The sequence below is a fragment of the Biomphalaria glabrata genome, chromosome 10, assembly GCF_947242115.1.
Source record: "Biomphalaria glabrata chromosome 10, xgBioGlab47.1, whole genome shotgun sequence".
Taxonomy (NCBI): Eukaryota; Metazoa; Mollusca; class Gastropoda; family Planorbidae; genus Biomphalaria; species Biomphalaria glabrata.
This window is the reverse complement of record NC_074720.1, coordinates 29,670,266-29,692,832: the sequence shown is the minus strand read 5'-3', so window position 1 is coordinate 29,692,832 and position 22,567 is coordinate 29,670,266. Positions and strand designations below refer to the sequence as shown.

The following is a 22,567-nucleotide window of genomic DNA, read 5'->3' as shown; positions in this document are numbered from 1 at the left end:
CTCATGGAAAGAGGATTCAGACATTAACAGTGAGAGATTTTTGTGGAAACAGCTTGACGCAAAGGCGCCGAACGGCGCTGGAGTGTCTAAGTCAGTAAGAATAGCACATTAGGTTTTTTAAATAAACCTTCTAATAGCAGGAAAATGCACAGTAGATACCTCAGAATATGTATTTTGTTGGCTTTCAAAACCAGAAATAGTGCTTGGCGGCGGGGATTCGCCCCGCGCTGGGGGAGCTCCTAGCGCTCCTCCAGACACCCTTTCTGGTAATGGTGAGGAATCTACAATTTTTCCACTAACACCAGGAAGAACCTATTCTAGGGCACAATAAACGTCTTCTGAAAGAATGAAGGGTCAGAATGTAATAAAGATTATGTACACACACACACATACATACATATAGATATTTTGTTTGCATGGGGTGGGGTAGGTGGCTGCCATGGATTAATTTACTTACTAATTTAATTGGCTGACACAAAGAAATTTCAATAAATCATTAACATTGGAAATCCCATCATCAACCTTGGGAAAAAAAAAAGTCCTAGAAGTAAAACTCCTAGTAACTTAATAAAGATAAACAAGGTTTATTTTTTCACCCTTATTACTTTTCAAGAAAATTAGTTCCATATTCAGACCTGCCTACCAAAAAAAGTCCAAATGCATAACGCTGATGGTCAAAATGCATATTTTGGCACCAGAATGCGTAACACTTACGCGATCCACTATTTTGTCATATATATATATATATATAATATTAGATCTAGATGTCATGATTAGATCTACAATCTAAATGTCTAAATCTAGATCAATACGACAATAGAGATGATATCTAGACTAGATCTGGATCTATGTCTTTATAATGAATATAATCTACTCTAGATCTGGGTTCAAGAGTGTTACCGATGCCGTGGATCCGCTACAAACGTAGGTCTATTCCAAACTTTCGTAGGCCTACCTTCATCCTTGATCTATTCTATACTAAGACTTAGAATCTAGTAGTAGATGTAATCGATCTATATCAGTGGTTCCCAAACTTTTTTGTCTCGTAGACCCCTTGCCATGTTTTCTGGTTTTCGGTAGACCCCCTGCTTAGCTTATATTGGGCATTTTTGTATTAAAAAAAAAAAAAAAACTAATTTCTAACACTATTAAGTCGAAGAGTGAAAAAGTATTTTAAAACTGCATATTAAGTTATAGAGATCTATTTTTTTTTATTGATAGAAATTCAAATTTAATTTAAACCACTTAAAATAACAATTAATATTTATTACTGGAATCACCAAACACAATGGAAATGATTTTTTTTTTTTTTTTTTTTTGCATGTTTGATCATCCGTTGCTATGGATATTATGCTTCTTATAGGACTTTGTTGTTCTATTAAGTAGTCTTTAAACATTGAATATTAATTATTAATTCTTAAAATAGCCTTAATAATCACTTTATTTTTTTTTCGCAAAGAGCAGTTTCTCGTGTATTTCTCGATCTTTCACGTGTGGCTCAAATATTGGGTCCGCGTAATTGTTTTCACTAACAGAAGGGGCAATGGCGAGTAACTGGCACCTAAACCAGTAAACTTCGGACAGGAGGGGCTCATTAGCCAGGCGACATTAGGAAGTTTGCGGCACACAGCGCTACTTTATGTCAGAGCCTGTGATGCCACTGAACCCAAACTGTGTATGTCGTTTGCAAAGAATGGCTGGTAAAATCAATGTTTTTTCCTGTAGTGTTTTCCATATTTTGCTATAAGTAAAGAGAAAATTATGATGAAAGAGATATTGCAAGACTCTCACAAACCATCATCTTCTCTATATTATTTTGAAGAGAGATTTTGTGGGTCTATTCTGAACTTATACTTTGAATGTCCGAAAGTTTTTTAAATCTTAAATCTTTATCTATTTTGTCAGGAGAGTATTGTCTCAAATGATCCTCCGGCATAATTCGTTTCATATTGTCATAAAAAGGCACTTAGGCAACCGCTTGTGTGACAAGAAAGTAATGAATCCCAATTTTAAATAATCAACGCTGTACAGTCTACATTTCTTTTTGTTAAACATTTGTTACATGTAGACAAAATCAAGCTATTTAAATAATTATTGAAATGAAATACAACAATTTTTCGTTTGAATTGCAGGATAAATATTTAAAGGATTAACTAAGGTGCAAATCATATATTAGTGTATGAAATAATTACATTAATGGGATGTGAAAATTAAAGTCACGACCTGCTTATGTGAAATCCATTATCGTTAACCCCCGTGGACATCTCATAGACCCCCAATTTATTTTTCCACCTTCATAGACCCCTTGGAAGTCTTCGTAGACCCCTGGGGGTCTATATAGACCACTTTGGGAATCACTGATCTAGATCTAGTCAATCTAAATCATAAACTAAATTGGATCTAGATTGTAGAGTAATGTAGAGAATCATGACATAACGTAATATCTAGCTAGACTCTGCTAGATCTATTCCTGCATAACAAGTTATCTAGATTCTAGATCTAGAATCCAGTTCTAGATTAGATATCTACAATGTCACTCAATGTGTTTTGAATCGATAGCACTTTGATATTTTTTTCTATACAAATGAATACGGGAATCAGGGATTCAACATAGATGTAATTAATTTCTACTAACAGTGATGGGAACTGACTTTGCAAAAATTTTAGGAAATTTTGTAAGCCGCCCCCCCCCCCCCCCCCCCCCCGTTTTTGAACTGGCCTGTCGTGGCGACTTAAAAAAAGATGTTGCTGAATTTTTTTTTAACTATGTAGAATCATTTTATTTAATATTTTCTTTAATTAATGTTGTATTACATAACATTTACACTGCATTGAGCATTACTGCACACAAAATGCATTCATGGCACTATTGTTTGTATATATATTGATGGGAGGAGAAAGCTTTTTGCAGTCTGAGCATTCTATAATAGATATATACAGATATTGTAACAACTTCTTTCTCAAACAACTATAAGGATTAAATGTGTTTGAAAAACATGCTTGAGTTGTAGAAATACTTCAAAAGTATAAGCTACACTTCTGGTTGTTTCACTGATTATTAAACGTTGTACAGGAGAAACTGTTTATTAAGCTTTGCACATTTGTACAGGAGAAACTGTTTATTAAGCTTTGCACATGAAGTCCACCAAAAATGCTTTGAAAAGCTGCTGAATCTCAGCTGAGTTCTTAAGCAAAACAAGCAAGAACAACCAGATGTGGAGCAATGCTTAGAAGAAGAGAAAGTTTAGCAATAAAACTGCACATTAAGGCTTCCTTATGTGACTCTTTTTCATGCAGATACAAGTTGGTTAGAAGAAATGGATCTCTACCACACTGGGCTTTTATACATTTATAGCATTAGTAATGATAAGTTATTAGTTAGAGAAAATTTTTAAACTTTTATATTAAAATATATATATATCCCTCACTATAGATAGATCTATAATCTAGAGCTACTTATATCTAATAACTTGACTCTAGTCTCTAGATCCAATATATTATTATTAGATATCTACATTCTATCAGGCTTATACTCAGTAACTCACTATAGTCATGTAAAGAAGTTAAAGAAGGCCTACTTACTACTATATAAAAAAAAGTATATTCTAGATCTATATATAAATCCAGATGGCCGGTACACGGTAGGTCTATCACAGTATCACTAACTCTATTAGTAGTATTAGATTTAGATGAGTAGATCTAGATCTTATTATTATTATAATAGATCTAGATGTCTAAATCTAATCCCGTTTGAACTCATGGAAGTCGGCAGGCAGGGTTCAAATTAGAAAAATCTAGGGGCCATTGTAACAACAGCGAAAAAATAATACAACTAGAATTGTAGTAATAGCGGCGATTAGCGCTAGATCTACATAGTTTACATACGTAACATAGCGACCGGGCATCATTCATGATACTCTTAGTCTTACGTTTAAGTCTAATCAGTCTAATACAGTAAATACTTTTCAAAAGCTGGCAAGCAGCCATTGAAGTCTAGATGCTCTAGATCTAGATCAAAAGTATTCAAATTAAAGAATCTAGATATCTTATCTAGAATATATCTATCTAGACTGATTCAAACTACTCTAGTCTGGACCAAGATCTAGACTTATAAGACAATACGGTAACACACATTTTTTTTAAAAATAGAACTTTAACTGTGTCAAAAGACCGGATGTACGCAGGTTCAAAACAAATCAAAAATCTTATTTCGCATTCTTCCGAAAATGGAAAAATAATAAAATCGGATTTTTTTTTCATAAAAAAAAATCGGATTTAGAAAAAAAAAAATGTCTGGAAAACTTCGGATTTTTTTTCTAGAAAATCGGATCAGAAGAAATTATCGGAATTCCGACAATTGTCGGAAAATTCCCATCACTGTACTAATGAACTTACAAAAAAAAAAAGTCACGTTGGTGTATCAGCTAACTGACGGTACCAACCTGGTACCAACCCGCCACTCCCTCACTCTCGCGTTCTTCATTTCTAGACTAAATCTAATTGCTTTTAAGAACCAATCAACGTATAGATCTGGACACAATGTGTTCCCCCACCTTTTCTGTCCCCCCCCCCCCCCCCAACAGGACGGCTTAGCGTGACCTGCATGACCGCCCGTAAGCTAGTCAAGAGAGGGGACGGAAGGATACGAAATGCGTAACGCGACGGGTTAAATGAGTATTTGCGTACTGACTGTCATTTTTTGGAGATTTTGCGTAACGGTAGGCAGGTCTGCATATTCCACAAGGTGAGATAAAAAGGATGTCGACAGTCTGACAGAAATTATTAAGCCTAATCACATTACACACTAAATTTCAAGTTATTGTTTCATGATGAGTTGTATTTCATTATGAATATGAATAGATGAGTCACTAGATCTAGAATGAACTACATGTGACTGACTCAAGAAGAGACAAAAAAGGTGTTCTGTCTATTGGTGGAGAAGCCAACTTTATTCACAAGTCTAACATTTGCTACATTTCCACCCATTTTTTTGTATTGTTCATAGCCTGTCATAGTCATTATATACCACTTCCTCCTAAAGTTGAACTACATTTGCCATGATTTCAGCAGCATTAAATAAGCTTGTCTTGGTAGTTCTGCTGCTTAACCTCAATGCTTATATTTAATCAAGTGACTGGAGGAGTAAAAGAGCTCTATAATTAAACAGGCAAACTACAGTCAACTTGTGATCGGGTAAAAATTATCCCTTTCAAACCCTTCAATCTATAGGACAGAAGATGTAATAGTTGTGTTTCTATGGCCTATGGTTACTGTCAGAAACCCTTTATAGTTGGGTGGACTCGGGTGTCCTAAAAAATCAAAATTCTGAGACCATAGTCCAGAAACGAAGCACTTTAACTCTCAGCCACCACACCCCCTCTGTAATAAGCCTGCTCAAAAATCATGTATTGGCAATCACAAGCATGATCATATAAGAATTCACTCTAACAATCAGAATCTACAAGTAATGAGTAATCTTTTTTAGAAGCATTTAACAAATGAAATATATATTAAGATGCCATTGATTTAATAAGTTTGTCCTAATTTGATGCAAACAGGGGCATGCTTATTTTTAATAGTGAACAAAGGTGTTCATCTGTCAATCTATTTCTGATACAACTTTTTCTTTCTTTATTGCTCACAAATATGTGAAGATACAAATATCAAACATTTTCTGAAAACTGGATTTCCAAAAGCCCCTTGTTAACCGAGGGCCACAGCAAGAGAGCAACCTTTACATCAACTGCCCTATAGATCAAAATTTTTAAGAGGGGTACTTTACAATCTGGAAGACATCTGCCTCAACCATCAATTAAAGACTAAAAGTTATTTGGTAGTGACAAGGATACGGTTGTTTTAATTTAATTAACATTTCGAGAACAGTAATTTTCAAATAAAAATAGCCAAGGAAATTAAAATTAAGCAAGGATTCTTCTAACAGAAAATTCTTGTTTTTTTACTGTATATTGGATATACTCATTTTAGAGAGGGTTATATAGAACAAGGAAAGAAAATAAAGGAATCAGTCAATTAGTTTCAAGATCCAATAAGACTACTATTAATGAAATAAAGTATCATGTGTTAATAGTGTTAGATCTTTTTAGTATTTCTATTTTACAAGACAAAATTAAACTGTTTTATTTTATAGAGAATTCCATCATAACAGGGAGAAAAGTTTCAAGAAACAGAATGTGTGAGTATACTTAGTTACATTTAGACCAGTACTTTAATTCTAAAAAGCTCTAAATCTGAGTAACTGGCAATTGATGTTTAATCTCAGGTATTTGAGACCAAAGAAAATAGCTTATTGCTTTAAGAATGAAAACAAAATTGTAGACTTATGAGAAAGCACCAATGTATTAAAAAATTTGTTAATAATATAATATTACCTGTAATACCGAGACTGTAGATACGTTGAACATACAGCTTTTGAAACATGACTTGCTGATCCAAAGTCTATCACCTTAACCCTATAAGGAAATCGCACAGGATCCACAAGCATGATATTTTCTGGTTTGAGATCAGCATGTATTAATCCAAGCTCCTTAAGTTTGCCTAATGCATGAAGTACCTTAAATTAAAAGAATAAGTCACAAAATGAAACATTTACTCTATCTGTTAAATTTAATTTTTGCTTCTTAAGCATTAAAATGTTTCAAAATTGTAAATTACTTTTTAATATTTGATATTTTAAAACATAAATGTTAAGTTCACAAGATTATTATAAATCAAATTTTAATTACCTGATAAGTTATTGGTCGTATGTACTTCAGTGGAAGAGGCTGAAATTTATTCTGTTTAAGAAAATCATAAAGATTTTGCTCGAGCATTTCAAACACAAGACATGTATGGTTCTTGTGTTGAAAGCATTCATATGCCCGGACAAAATTATAGTCATCAGCACTCTCCTGGGCCAATCTTGACAAGATACCAACCTAAATAGAGAAGAAAATCGTTACTAGGCTAAATAAAAACTAGATGGGCTTTAAAAAACATTTCATGGTATTTTAAGACAGCAAATAGTGACAATTATTACCTCTATTTGTCCTTGTCTAGCATAAGAGGGATGGTTCTTGAGTATCTTGATAGCATAAATTTCATTTGAATGATGCTTCCAGCACTTACATACTTGACCAAAAGTACCACGACCAAGAAATTCAAGCACCTCATAGGCAGCACTTTGTGAATATAGGACCTCATGCTGTACTAGCTGGTAGTCTCCTTCAGAATTAGCAGAACTAGCATTAGCTGCCGCCTTTTTGTTTGTTGTGGTCGTGGCCGTGCCGCTTTCATCCTCACTGGAAATAGCGTGCACTTCTGTCAGCTGCATGGGGTTGTTGTGGTGGTGGTGGTGCAATCTGGCACCGTTAGTTGAGACCCCAACTGCTCCACTTGTGACTGAGACAGGATTACTATTTTTATGTAAGTTACTTGAAGCTGCAATTATTGGTTTTGCAGCTCCAATTAAAACTGTCCCTCCGCTTTCAGATACCTTTCTTTTTAGTCCCCTTGAGGCAAGAGATGTTTGTTTTGAAAGCTGTGGAAGGTAATTAAGACTTTGTTGATACTGCTGTTGCAATCCTTTATGAGAGGAAGCTGATGCTACAGAAGCAAGGTCGAACACTGAGGCCAAACTATTTTCTGAGTCAGTGATGGCTGATGAGGTGCAAGACGTAATTTGGGAGAGCAAAGCGTCATATTCTGCTTGTTGATCAGACACAATGCTAAAACTGCTGTTTGCATTGTGAGTGCACAGGCTTTCATTTGCCTTGCAAGTATTACCTGTGTTTTGTGATAAAGTTTCAGGTGTCGCCAGAAAGGGGGAATCAACCTGGAGCGAAGTAACTACATGCTGCACAGTGGGCAGCGACTCCACTTTAATTTTTTTGAAATCACTAAACGCACTAATTTTGGCGTAATTTGGAAGGGTTTCTTGCATCAGTGCTTTAGGTCACTGAAAAAAAAATATTTAAAAACTCATGAGATAAAAAAACAAAACATTTTTTTCAAAATAGACCACCTAGTCCTTATCAAAGTATTCAATGTACATAATAAATTTACTAATTTTAAGTTATTCTTCCTTCATAGACATTCACAAAGCTGAATTGAAAATTCAAGCCTTTATATAGTTAAGTCATTCTCTGACACCTTAACACTTTACCACTCATTTGTCAAGACCTTAAATACATTATAAGAAATATTAGTAATTATTTTCACTTGAAAAATTAAATTTAAAAAAAATGAAATTTTACTAGAGCTAAGTCTTCCTCATAACAATGATTTCAAAGACTGAGTCTAGTATTTAAGTCAAGTAGACTAAGTCAGTCCAAAGTGAATGAACTAAATTCTAAAATATTTGCTAATTAGGACTAGGTCTACTAATAGTCAAATTCAAAAAGTCTAATTACTTGACTCTACAATAGCTCTTAGACTCATTTAGGTACCAGAACTTTGTCTGGCCTTGATCTGTAGATCTACTCTACAAAACAAATTTAATAAGTCAAACTCTTCTATTAGGCTATCTTAGACAGATCTAGATAGGTCTAAAGACTAATCATCTAGAATATTGAATGTAGAATAATAATAATTAAAATATCTATAATATAGATCTATCTAAAAAATAAATATATATATACTTAATCTAGAGTAAGCTCTTATAATCCGAACACATAAATTCTCATTCACAGAATGCATCGCATTTTTTTTTTACAATTCATTTGTTTTTATGTTTAGAGCAAAAATCGACTATTTGGCACTGCACATGTCCAATTTTAGATAAGTTCCTGTATTTATTTTCCGTTTCTCCAACGCAGATGGCAATTTTTAAGATTGTAACCATGTATGCAAAGCCTGTTCTGCGAATACTTAAGAATTTAACTCATTCTTGTTCCCCAAACAGGACGATATCGTAATAAGAAATATCATAGGGATAATTTAATATATATGATTTGTTCAATGTGTATTTATAACTTAGATCAAGATATCTAGAGTACATAATTTATGAATGGAAGAAAAAAGTGCTGGCTGCTTATTTGAAGCCAGAGACCATACCCACTGCAGGTGAACTGGCGTCAAGGAGAGTGAGATACCAGTATACACTAAGTTAAGTATGTAGTGACAAACTATTGAACAGGCAGCGAGGGGAGGGAGAGAGATGTAAAAGAAGCGTCTCGGGGGAAGGGGGGTACGAAACTTTAGGTGTAACAAAACAAACATATAATACAATTATGAAAACAAGAAAAGGGTCCATGGATGGGAATTAAGAGAGAGAGAGAATACATGCAGTCAAAAATGTAAAGATCCTTAGGATACATCAAATATACGTGTGGAGGGTTGAACTGCTGTGTCAGCACAGCTAGGCTAATGACCAGGTATTTATCTCAATATTGAGATGAGATGATCCATAGTCGCTTTGCAAGGGTGGGAGGCTATATACTATAAATATTTATTGCAGAAGTGAATCTACTTTAATACAAATCTACTTTTAATACAATCTTAAGAATTTTAAAAGAACACAGCAATTAGCAATTATATAAGTGGTGTTCTGTGACAGTGTTCATTGAAAAGGAAAGCACAAAAACTGCATTCATTGAAGAGGAATGAAGTGACTAATATTTAAAATAAAATCTAAGCTGTGAGTAGTAATACATAGGAACACAGGCATTTTTATTTTCCATTAGTGGCCAAAAGAGGAATCTCTGCTTTCATTGTTTTTTGTATGTTTAACCTTCACCAAATTTATAAGCAAATTTGTCCTAGTTCCCAAAAGTGGGTGTTCGAGTATAAGAATCTATGATGGATCTTAATTTAATATATTTATAATTTATATACATCTAGAATCTAGATTCAAAATTTAATAGCTCTAGATCCAGTCATGCAAACATGATGACTCATATTACTCATAATCTTATAGCTCTAGACTAGTGACTAGATGTAGTTAAATCTAGTAATCTAGTAGAAGAAGACGCTACTCTAGTTACTCTCTCTATAGATAGTCTATACTCTATCCCCCCTATAGTCTATAGACTCTAGAGTATTCTAGATAGTAGATCTATTTAATCTATTAAATGATTAATATTAATAATATAGATCTATATGATATCTAGAATCTAGAAGATCTATTCTATTGAATTGCTTCCATCCATTCATTGATTCAATAGATCAAGAATTCTAGATCTAAATCTAGATCAATCAAATCAGTAACTTGAGTCGTTGAGTAACATTTCTGATTTTTTCATTAGTCTTCTTAGTAGATCTAGATTCTAGATCTTTAATAAATAAAGTATAAATTATATAATTTCTTGATTTTGAATATAGAGAATAGAGTCTATTCAGAGTCAAAGCCATGATATACTGTATTGGGCATACTTATAAATATTATAATACTTAGACTTAAGAGTTAGATCTTATCATTCATAAGTCTTATGTTGATATATTTAATTTATAGATTTAATAGATTAATATAGAATATAGAAATATAGATTATAGTATTATAGATGGATCATACTAATTTACTAATCATAGATCTAATAAAATCTAATTCTTATATTCATATTGAATGGCATTCTTCATTTTGTGACTGCCACTATTGAATTTGAAGTCCAATTAATCATTTATTAATGAATTATTTTTCTATTAACTTTATTAACAAAACATTACATTACATACAGTGTCATACACCACATCGGCACATTCATAACAAATTCAAATCAAAACAATAATTTACAAACCTTATTTAGAATCTAATAAGTTATTATTTTTAATTTTAGATTAGATATGATATCTAATATACTATAATATAGTCAAGTCTAGATCTATCTAAATCTAACTATAAATAATATTTTGGCAAAATAACCACTTGCTAAGCTGCACAGAAACAACTTTAGACTAGACCAAGCCAGGACAAGCATTAGGAATGCTAGCCGTGGCCCTGACCTAAGCCAGGCCTGGCAAACAGGATAATGAGACAACCTGGCTTGTTTTGTAGACGACTTAGAGATATCTGAGATTCTATTTACCATCACTATATTCATTTGAATCCGTTCCTTTGTTCCTTATAATCTTCTATAACGAGTCCTAAGTTCCTGAAATAAAGATAATGCGAATTTCGTCCATATGCCCCCGAAATAAAGGCTCAAATAGAGCCAAATTAACTTAGCACTGCAACATGTCCGTCGTTCGCGAAGGGGGATAGACAAGGAACACCATGAATAATCGAAAGGATACAATGTTTACAACATTGCCAATTATATTTTAAACTTCTGATTTAGAATTAAATAATGCCATTTAATAAAAGCAGAGAAACATAATTTTAATATTTATAAACATCGTATCAGATTTTGAAAAGCTATATGTCAGTTTAATTGATCAAAAGTAGTATTTATAATTACAAAGTTATGCTTTACAAAGTATCCCTTCGAATACCAGCAGGCATCTTTTCTGTACGTCACTTCTGTTTTGCGCTCACTAAAAAGACTAAGCCAATCCAAGGCTCTGTTAAATTTAGAAACTTGCTTCGTTCTCTCGCGTGCTTTTTTAGGACTATATCTAGATATCAATAAAAAAAAATAATAAAGAAAATATTTCTGGAATAACAAATGCCATGAAAAGAAAAATAAGAATCTAGATTTCTAATCATAACGTGTTTTTTTATATTTTAATCATGTTACTTTTTTTTCCCGATATTTAGCCTAGATCCCGACTAAAACCAACGTATAATGAGGGATAGGCAATGTGCAACTCGTGCGACATTAGCGGTTCGTATGGACTGCAAAAGAATCAATCTTTGACTATGGTGCTTTGACATGTAAAAAAGTTTGGTCAATAGAAGTCTTCTTGAATGCAAAATTTGGTAAATGTTCCAGACTCCAGTGCGAAAATAGTGGAATAAAAAAGCCACGTAGGTGACGTATGCGCTGTTAGCTACATAATCACTTTTCAGTATCCGATCATTACTATACGAAGAGCGAACTCTACACACACACACACATACAAATTCTACATAACATGAGTGGCGTAGCTAGGGTGGGGGGAGAATTTTACCCCCCCCCCCCGGGCCCCTACTTAAGGGGGCCCCAAAATGAGTTTTTTTTTCCATTCAATATTTATTATTACGCAAAATGAGGGGCCCCCAAAGAGGTCAAGCCCCCCTGACCCCAAATGATGGAGCTACGCCCCTGCATAATATACATTGACACTATGTATTCTAAATCTAATAGTATAAAGAAACTAGGCTTAATTACATACGAGGGAATAGTAAGTGTTTAAACTATATCAGATAAATTTTAAAAATTTATCCGAATTTTTGAATTCAAATATAAATTTTTAATTAAAACAACTTCCTTTTTTAGGACAGGTATATTCTTAAAAAAATTGGATCACAAGAAACCATCCAAAGCACATGAATCTGATAATAATAGTGCTAGGCCTATGTCTGATAACAAACTGTGACGATTGTGTTGAAAACTCATATAACTCAGCTATTTGTTTTTAAAAAAGAAAAAGATGAGAAAGTTATATGAAGAAATGTGGGGACAATGTAATGGAACCTAAAGAAAAACGTTAATAAAATAAAAAGAGGAAGATTGGGTTAGGGTTAGGATTTTTAAATAAATAGGCAAAAATAAACAATGTCAAGTACGTCAAATTTGAAAAGTCACCGTCTGAGACTAAATAATTCAAATTATTTTGTGCCCCAAGCGAAAGAGCCTATAGACATTTGATAATACTAGTGCTGAAAAAAAAGTGCACATAACTTATTGTTTGTTTTTTCTTATGCATCGCTTGTTGAAATTATCAATACTTTCGTATTCTGTAGACCGGATGCACCAAAAAAAAAAAGCTTGCTATAAAATGGCTTTGATGCCTTCACATATAAAACTTTCACAACACCGACAGCGACTAAGAAAAATATATTTCTATCCTTAAAATAACCGTTACTATTAATTTAATATTACAAGTCAACATCTAGTCAGAGGAGAACGTCGCTTGGACTGGTGCCATCTTGTGCGGTTATTCACACACACACTCTTTCCCCCCAAAAAAAAATCTGTTGTCGGTTTACTTATTTTTTTATTGAAACATATTATGAAGAGCTAATTTAAGTATCTTCATGTATTGCTTGGTAGGCCTACACAACTTTATAATTTCCAACAATTTTCTTTTTTCATATAGTTCCTACAGTTTATGGTGTTACACACCTTTAAATGTATCTCCGTTGCAGGCCGCGCACATAATGGCACCCTCTATAATAGTCCATAGCAACGCATCTGCATCTAGTAGGCCTACCAACATAAACTTTTAAATGTCAGTTCTAATAATTGACGCAACTTACCTTTACTTTAAAAATATATGGTCCTACTGTAAAGAAAAACAACGCTTTGGTTAAACGTATAAGTGGGCCTACACCATTTAATTATGAACATAACCTTTTCTTTGAACTTTCAAAAATACATTCCAAGACACTTAGGCCATATATATCCCAAATACTTTTAGAATCATCCGAAACATATTTTAAAGTAGTTATGAAGAGGCTTCGAAACCAATGTCATTAAAATTTTATCCAGTTTTATGTTTTGCGCAGCTTACATATCTTTAAAAAAATTATTAAAAAACACACTAAATCCGTAGCATTAACTTCCTTTGACGTTATTCACTTAGAATGATTTACAATCATCAGAAACATATCTACAACTGGTCTCAGCAAACTTAGAAACACGATTGTTGGCTACTCTAAGAAAATGAAGTAGATGAGACTGCGTTGCTATTTGATATTGTAAGTTACTGCTAAAAACAAAACGATTTTTTTTTATGATACCCTGGATGGACCAGCGTGGGGGCTTTGTTAAAGACTTTCTAGTCTAGCCATTAAATTGTTTCAACAATGCATGAATAACAAAAGTGAAGGGGATTTGTCACGTAAGAGACGATAAATCCAACCCGCACAAATGCGCAGGTATAGGCCCTACTGTAGATTCTAGCACACATTGGTGTTGGTCATGCCGTTAGGCTAATAGACGATTGGACCTGAAAGGCCGGGGGGGTGGGGGTTTAGAGGCGGAAAGGGAGCGATCAATGTCATTTTCGTTTTTGACAATGAGTGGCTAGAAAGAGAGCATTGTAATAAAGGAGAAGCAAATGGGCTGGGGAAAGGTCGGGACTTTTTCCGAAAACAGAAAAAAAAGGACGGGACATTTTGCGAAAACAGAAAGAAAAAAAAAAAAAAAGTACTCTTGGCTTGGTACTGTTATATTTCAATGAAAAGAGCTATACCATAGACCATAGACTTTATATTATATCGAGACTGGAAACCGGAAATAAATTCTTATCCGCGACTGATCGATTCACAGACCTATACATATATAGATTTTTATGTACGTAAACTCTTTTTTCAGGCTGTAAGGGGAGTCGCCCAAATCAATCTTTTCTGTCTTAGAAAAGTAATGATCTTTAGTTTTCAAAGTTTAGAAATAATGCAATATCATTTCTCTGATATTCACGCAAATATATGAAACAAAGCCATTTCTTGTTTGTTTCCATTGAGAATGAGATAATGTTTCAAAAACCTAGATGGAAATAATTCCTGTTAATTTAAATCTTCTTATGTACATTTAAATAGATTGATTGCCTAGATCTTTCTAGATTATATATCTAAAAATTGCAAAATAATAATTTTGAGACGAGAGTACTCTTATTTTTTATGTTCAATTACTAGATCTAGATCTAAAAATTAAATTATATGTTACATAGGTTAGGTTGAAAAAAACAACAACTTTACATCTTTTAACTACTTTACAAAACATTGCCTTGATCCAACTTTCTAAAAAAAAAAATTCACATTTTTTTGTAGTGCTAAAAATTCTCCATGTCCAGTCTAGAGTAGTATATATAAGTCTATGCCATTAAATGTGTGTCCTACTGCATTTGTACTGATCATTGATTGAAGCCAATGTGTGTGTCCATACGATTTTTTTTGGGTGGGGGGGGGGGGGGGGGAATAAAATCTACCGTTTGCTGTGGAGACGACCATTGGGAGATCGCAAGTCCATTAGGCTGTTTTTTTTTTTTCCTTCATCACCATAAGGCCTCATTGCCAATGTGTCAGCGAAGACCTTTACGCGTCAAAGGGGTGGGATTGGTGTGTACTTGATTGAACGACTTGACGGTCGACGAGTCTGATATACCACCGTTCAGCCCTTGGGCTCTACATTTGTAGGAACTTATATCAAGAAGGGATGGATAGTGTAGGAATATCTTTTGTTGTGGATTTTTTTTTCTTGCTTTCTTTTAATCTTTCTGAACGGCATTTTTTTTCTTTTGCTATATTTTCTTGAACATTGTTTTCTTTTACTATCATTGATTAAAAAATTATAAATGGTCATTTTAATAATAATAATCTTTATTATCCATAAGGAAATTATATTTGTCTTAAAATTAGTGCAGTACACCAAACGAAATATTATAACTAAACAAAATAAAGGGGGTACATTCATACCAGACTCTCAGAAAAGTTTATGTTTGTTTGTAAAATGTTTTACATGTTTCGGATGTTCCTTCAGAGTTGAAGATAGTTTACTTCCTAGTCCAAACCTACCGCAGGACGACGGGGGATGGGAGCGGGCAGGGTTTGAACCCTCGACCGTCGATAAATCCGAACGACTTATATCAGATAGTTAAATTGTATTTAATAATTTGAGTGCCAGGGGGGGACAAATAGTTTTGTGTCTGTTTGTCTTTGCTATCGGTGTCTTGTATCTCCGGACCCAAAGATTTTTTTATTTCTAGAATCCTTTTAGCTTTCCAATGAATGTTTTTCCTCTAACAGTTTCCCATTTTTTTTCCAATGACTTTACCAGCATCATTTAGGATTATATAAAGTTTATATTTGTTTAAATGTTCAGATTGGCATACCAGACAGTGATATTAAAACTTAAAATATTGCAGATGTGAGCGTGATAAAACAACGCTAAGGATGTTTCGCTAATACTAAATAAAGGCAATTTTCTAAGTAGGCCTAATCGTAATCTTTATTGTCCTTTTATTTCTGATATAATCAGTATTTGCAGTAAAATTTAATGTATTGTCAAAGATAGTACCATGGTATTTAAAAGTTTGCACAATTTCAATGTTCTCTGCAGCTACAGAAACAATATCATGTATCTTCTTTTCCCTAGGAAAATCTTTTTTTTTTTTCCTTTATAAAAATGTACTGTCTTCTCTCCAAAAAGTGGCCTTTTTGTCAATGTAAAATATAGTTTAACTTATGAAGAATTAAGTCATTGGTTAAAATACTTGACTAGATTAACATAGGAACACGCGTAGGACATAAACATCTTCTGTTTTGATGTAACGTCTGTATTTTATAAGATAAGAAGATAAGTGGGAAGTGTTTACAAGTAAATATTTGTTGTTCTTTTCTTTCATTATTTGACAACTTTGCACGAGCACGTTGGCGTTTCCAGATTTGAAAGTCAACAGTACAAAGTAAACACTTTCAAGGACTTTATACTGACAGGTTATTGTTGAAAATTAAATAATGAACATTACATTGTGCTGCTGGAGAAATAGCTTAGAAATTCAATTCTACTCTACTGTGTTCAAAAGTGATGGTTTATTGAAATATTTCACTTATCACTACTTCTGTATTCTACCAGCGGATACACACACACACAATCTTGCTGTGTATAGATTTGCCTCTATGTACGTACGGTATAAACATCTCAAATGAAGAGAAACTTTTGTCTGCTCTTCTATTGACAGTAACAAAAAGTAATTTAAAAGCAATGTGTTGTATGAACATCTTGCCAGAGGAGGCTTTGGGGGTGGGACGCTTAAGGCCGTAGCCCAAGGCCACCAAACCATTATTCAAATGTGTGACGCGTCTTGCTACGCATTCTAATGTAGGCCCATCGTAGGACTACACTAAAGACTGAAATACAGTGTGGTGGATATATTTGAAAACCATTCTCCAAAACAAGGACTTGCTAATCAATATTGTTGAAGCCTTTTGGGCATCTATACGAATTAACACGAAGGCTCTTAGCATGATGCTTTAATTTAGAATCTGGATTAGCCCCCCCCCCCCCCCCCACCCCATATGAAACTCTCCGGGTCCAGATACTGCCAAGGCCGCTCTAATTTTGCTAGGAAAAAAAAAAACTCACACAGGTTCTCTCCCTGTTTTATTTTTTACACTCAATTTTGTTTTCTTACACAACTTCAATTAGACTCTAGTTCTAGATCAATAATGATTGTTTAAAATAAGATTTGAAAAGAAACTCAATGGCTTTATGTCAATAGGCTACAATGAATGTAATTTCATACCGAAAGAGACATTGTTGATTTGTAACAAATATCTCCAGGGGATGACTCTTCGACCCTAAATGTAATTTTTTTTTAAACTGTCAGGTGGAGTTGAGCCATATGCTCTTGAAACTCTAGGCCAGCGAAAGCGAACAAGAGCTCCCTCTCACTGGCCTCTCACTGGCCTGATTGAAACAGTGTTCTGTCTAAAGAGATGGTTTTACAAGATTGACACTGTGATTTCCAGTGACTCGCGGAATAGAGACAAGGCAAAGTACAACGGGAGCCACTGCCATTTTCCTTTTCCATACCAGACTAACCGTGTGGGAGTCGCCATTTTTTTTAAACGGCGTCTGGATTGTTAACATGGTCGTGAGAGCTCTTTTACAACTCCGCACAGTGCAATGGGGATACTCTGGCACCCCACGGGAGTCTTGTTTCGCGACCCGTTTGGCCCAATCGTGTCCTCTAACGACCGTTTTCACTCGGGTGCCACCATGAGGCAGGGTAGCATGCCTAGGCCTAAATGTACTAAGCCTGCTTCCAGTAAACAATTGATCACGCTAAGAAATTCGCCCCCGAATGAAGCAAGGTCCTCTATTCAGGGCCGGCCCTAGCATGTGCGGGGCCCTATGCGAAACGGATCGCGCGGGGCCTAGTCTGGGTAAGGGTAAGCACAATGTCAAAATTTTTTTTTTTTTGAATTAGAAAATAGGCCTACTTTCGTCTCTGCAATAAATTTTTATAAAATGAAAGCTCGCAATGCCACTTTTTATTTATTGGCACCCCAAAATGTCAATTTCGTCTATTCTTCAGGATATTTGAATAAAGTCAAAAAAAGTTTTCATGAGATTTCCTGGAGGCCCTGGAAAATCAGGAGCTCGCGAAAACCCTGTTATTTTATATACGTTATAATGGTTTAATTTAATAATGTACACTTAGAATTAGCACGGGGCCTATGAAAGCGCGGGGCCCACTGCGACTGCATAGGCTGCAGTGGCCTAAGGCCGGCCCTGCCTCTAGTGTATTTATTGTTATTAGTCCTTGTGTCCCTATAGAAAGTAATCTATCTATATGTCTTCAATATTACATCCATAAATATTCTTAAGTTTAAATGTCTTTTTTAAGCCCATGTCTTCAAGTTCATTTTTACGTCATTAGTCATTCACCTACAGGGGCGGATTTACCTATAGACAATACAATCTTTAGATTAGAGCCCCCACCCCCAAATATATATTTAGCACTGACATAACATCTGGACTTATAAAGGGACCTAAAAAGGACCATATTTCAAATAGCTATTAGGGCCTTTTCAAGACTAAATAGGTCACTGTTTAAATATAGGCTATGTCTTCAGTATGTCATCTCAGTCATTAATATTATATCTACATGTCTTCATATTCAAAAAAAAAAAAAAGGACGGCTCCTCTACCACCAAAGCGAAAGCCACCTTAACCTGCGATATATGTGGACGAGAGTGTCTCTTCAAAATAGGGCCCCACAGTCACATGAAAAAAGTGTTCGAGATGAACCATAGTCGTTACAACTGAAGGAGGCCAACATTATGTCTTTAATACTTCTTCTATATGTATTCATTTGTTTTATCTGTCATATATATAATATATATATATATATAGTTTATCTGCCCATGTTTTCAACATTTCATTTGTCTTCCTTTTTGCAGCCTATCAGCATGTCCTCAATATCTCACTTATGTCATGCCTATGATCCGTACATGTCTATACGACATCGTGTAACATTTAAACCAACAAATTCACACGAAAAGACCAGAATGTTCTGTCTGTCCAATGATGCTGCAGGTGCAGTTAACCGACGACTTGGCTACAGGCGGTAGGGGCGTTTTCAAAATGAAGAATGGGTTCTTTCAGTCAGAGGAGGCTATTTGACACGTCGGCTTTTGCACGGTATTAAAGGGACCTGGAAATTTTCGTGGGCTTAAAAAAAAAAAGGACCGGGGGGGAGGGGGAAGGAGGGAGAGGAGGGAATGAGCTTGAGCAGAAGTAAAGGGAAGTAATTACACTCCTGTAGAGAAATCTGTCATCGACAGCAACGTTTAACTTTTTGGTATTCACATGGTTTTATGAAGATCGATACTTAAATGAAGATCGATACTGAATCATTTTCATTGTAGCCGTTGAAATAGAAGACATCGTTTTATGAAACATACAAGCATAATATAAACAATTCTTTAAAATAACAACAACAAAGCTTATCATGCGGCCCGCCGGAGCGCTTCATGCGGCCCGCGGACACCTAAGAAAATCAGGATTACCCACAGTATATACATATAAAAATGAAATATATAAAAAAGATTATTCTAAATATCTATATTCTATATAAATGATTGAAAGCTGTGTCATTATAAAAAGTTTCAAGTAAACGAAGATTATTCTTATTGGCTTTACTTCAATACACTCAGTCAAGACGAAGACTGCTTTATTGATCCATATGGAAATTTGTTGTGATTACAATACTCTTTTCTTATATAAAGACAAAACAATCAAAGACACAATTTCAGGCCACTATTTATTCAATGCTATGAAGAACTGTGTTGAGTGTTGGGTATGCTTGGAATTAGATGGCAAGTGTAACAACTGATGGAGTTCGATCTTTGACTGAGAAAAATAGATTTTTCAAAATATTTTTTTTTAAGAATATCCCAACCATAAACTCTAAACAGGAAAGTTTGCACAAAGCTGCACAAAATAGTTTCTTGACCTATCCCTCATATTAACAAAAGTTCATAAAGCTAGGGGTTTTAACCACAGGCAGCTTCGAAAGTACTTATAAGATTTAGAAACAAAATATTCTGATGTATCCGCTGGCTTAGCATTGGCAAGGTACTGAGAAGAATATAAAATCTCAAGAAATAAATTTTATGTTCCTTGAAGGACATTGACTGTGACTTTGTTACTAATATCTCTAATGAAGAGTGAAGGACTACATTTCATGTTTTTCATAAGTTGTTTGCATATGAAATGTAAGTGCATGTTAAATCTTTTCAACAAGGCTTTCCAGTTTTTCCAGCCAAGCAAGTAGGGGCCTACAAACAGTCTTTGTTTTTTCCTTTGCTGAAAGGTGAAACTATTTGTAGTAAAATGGTTAATAGTGCAAGACTTATTTAGATTTCCTAAGTGTGGCATTTATAAAAGCAAATTTAAAGACGTCAAGAACAACTTTTCAATACCACCAGCTCACCATGTAGCGCAGAAGCTGATTCAGCTCCAGAGAACATAGCTCCATGCACATTATGACATGAAAGAGAAGTTTCAGTCAATACTTCTGCTGTAATTTGACAGCAGTCACAAGGATAACAACTAGTAAGCTAGTTTGACAGTTCTGGAACATTACGCACGAGTGTAAACAGTTCAATACTTCACATTAAGTACAACTGTAACATTTGTGGTGAAATGTTGAGACGTAAAAAGACAATAGCAATTTTTTTTTAAATCATAAAATTGATTTTAGAAATTGCTAACTCTTCTTGTAATTCCTCAAATGGGAGTGTGAAAAAAATTAAAAGTGAATGTATGATACAGTATAAATATGAATTAAAAGACATTATACAGTTAGCTAGTGTATTTTTCAAGTTGTAAGTACATATATTATATATATACATGAATACATATATGCGGCCCCAAAATTGTTTAAATGCGGCCCTCAATACAAAAACGTTGCCCACCCCTGGTTTAAAGTATCAACTTGATCGGAGAATGCGTGAGGGAGAAATAGCGTTAACAATTATTCAGGGTGACTAAACCCAACAAATGTAGCCATATCTGTGAATACTGAAGTATTAGTTTCCCTTGTTGCTATTAAGCATAATAATAAATTACCAGTAATTAATTGTCTAATTGGTTCCTTTAAAAAAAATTGATTCATGGCAATGAATAATTGTGCTTAGTATCAGCTTGATCAGAGAATGGGTGTAGAAGAAATAACGTGTACACACTTTTTAGCAGACAGACAAACAAACAGAGTGAGTTGATATATGCCTTGAAATAAATACTTGTGTAAGTAGTAACTTATTAGCTTATTAAGAATGTGCAAGAAATAAATGTCACTGACTTCATATAGTGATATAAATAGTAGGTAATATACAAAGTAAGCGTACAATCAGAGACGTACGGTTATAAAGAACATTTAAGTATGCGCACTTATTGAATGCAAAGTTATCTAGTTTCCCCTTTCAGACATAGTGCATATAATGCAAAAGGTCATCTGTTTCTATGGCCAACGGTGGCCAGCACAACAACCAACCGCCTTTACTCTTTCTTAATACAATTGAGGTAACTTTGACCAAAAAAAAATGCCGCCTCAAGGGACAGGGCAAGAAGCCGATCTATACCTCAGCCACGCCGATGAGCAATAATGGACTCAAATAAGAACGACACGGAAATACGAGAGACACGGAAATTAGATCAAAGAGACACCAAATACGAGAATGAGGCACGGAAATAAGAACAAGAAAATCATTTTTAAAAATACTTTAAAAATGTAAAACAAAGATTATCTTATCTTATCTTATAAAATACAGACGTTACTTCTTAAAAGAAGAAGCTTATATTAAACGTAGCTGTATTAATTAGTTTGGATCAATCATGTTTTTAAAATTTGTAATTAATCCAAACTAAAAAAAAATAAATCTGCGCGATTACAAATATTTTTACCAACTATTTTTGTTTAGCGCAATTTCATGCTTTTTTTGTTGTTCTCAATGCGCTATTATCCTATCAATTGTCTGAACCAGTTGGAAAGGGTTGGAGAGGGGGGAAAGAAGGCTGGCTTTTTAAATCTATTTATAAAAAATGATGAACGACCTGAATTCGAATTCGAGTGTTAAAGCCTCCTCAAGCCAATACACTATCCACTCTGCCAGCGAATCACTTATGAAAATTGAAGGTTTGATAGTTTTCAAGCTAACAATAGATAACGATATATCTATTGTTAGCTTCAAACTTTAAAGCATAGTATAAAGGGGCTAATTCAACTTGTACCATCCCATCAGTCAAGTACAATTCTTTCCCTTGCTCGAGATACCAAACAAAATAATTAATTACCAATAGTTAATGAACTACCCGGTTAACTCTGTTCTATTAATTCTTGTATTGTTAGGTAAAAGAAATGTGCGAAATTTCAGCTTGATTCGAGATTGGGTGTGGGAGAAATAACGTATACAAACTTTTGACCAGACAGACAGACAAAGAGAGTTGATATCAGAGACACATAGGTAAGAGACAAATGA

At 34.3% G+C, this 22,567-nt stretch overlaps 2 protein-coding genes across 5 annotated transcripts in view; one reads left to right on the top strand and one right to left on the bottom strand.

Moving 5' to 3' along the window:
• LOC106066820 (homeodomain-interacting protein kinase 2-like) overlaps positions 1–11,213 on the bottom strand; it is a 44,407-nt gene extending 33,194 nt beyond the window's left edge. For all 4 annotated transcript variants that reach the window (XM_056044733.1, XM_056044736.1, XM_056044734.1 and 1 more), the window contains exons 1-4: positions 11,019–11,213; positions 7,037–7,954; positions 6,744–6,935; positions 6,390–6,571 (exon numbers count right to left, since the gene is read on the bottom strand). In XM_056044733.1, coding sequence (XP_055900708.1) covers positions 6,390–6,571; positions 6,744–6,935; positions 7,037–7,939 — 1,277 coding nt within the window. In that variant the 5' untranslated portion in view covers positions 7,940–7,954; positions 11,019–11,213. The remainder of the gene's footprint in view (positions 1–6,389; positions 6,572–6,743; positions 6,936–7,036; positions 7,955–11,018) is intronic.
• The window catches only part of LOC106054434 (protein kinase C and casein kinase substrate in neurons protein 3-like), a 228,999-nt gene that overhangs the window by 133,857 nt on the left and 72,575 nt on the right, over positions 1–22,567 (top strand). The gene's annotated exons all lie outside the window — the stretch shown is intronic.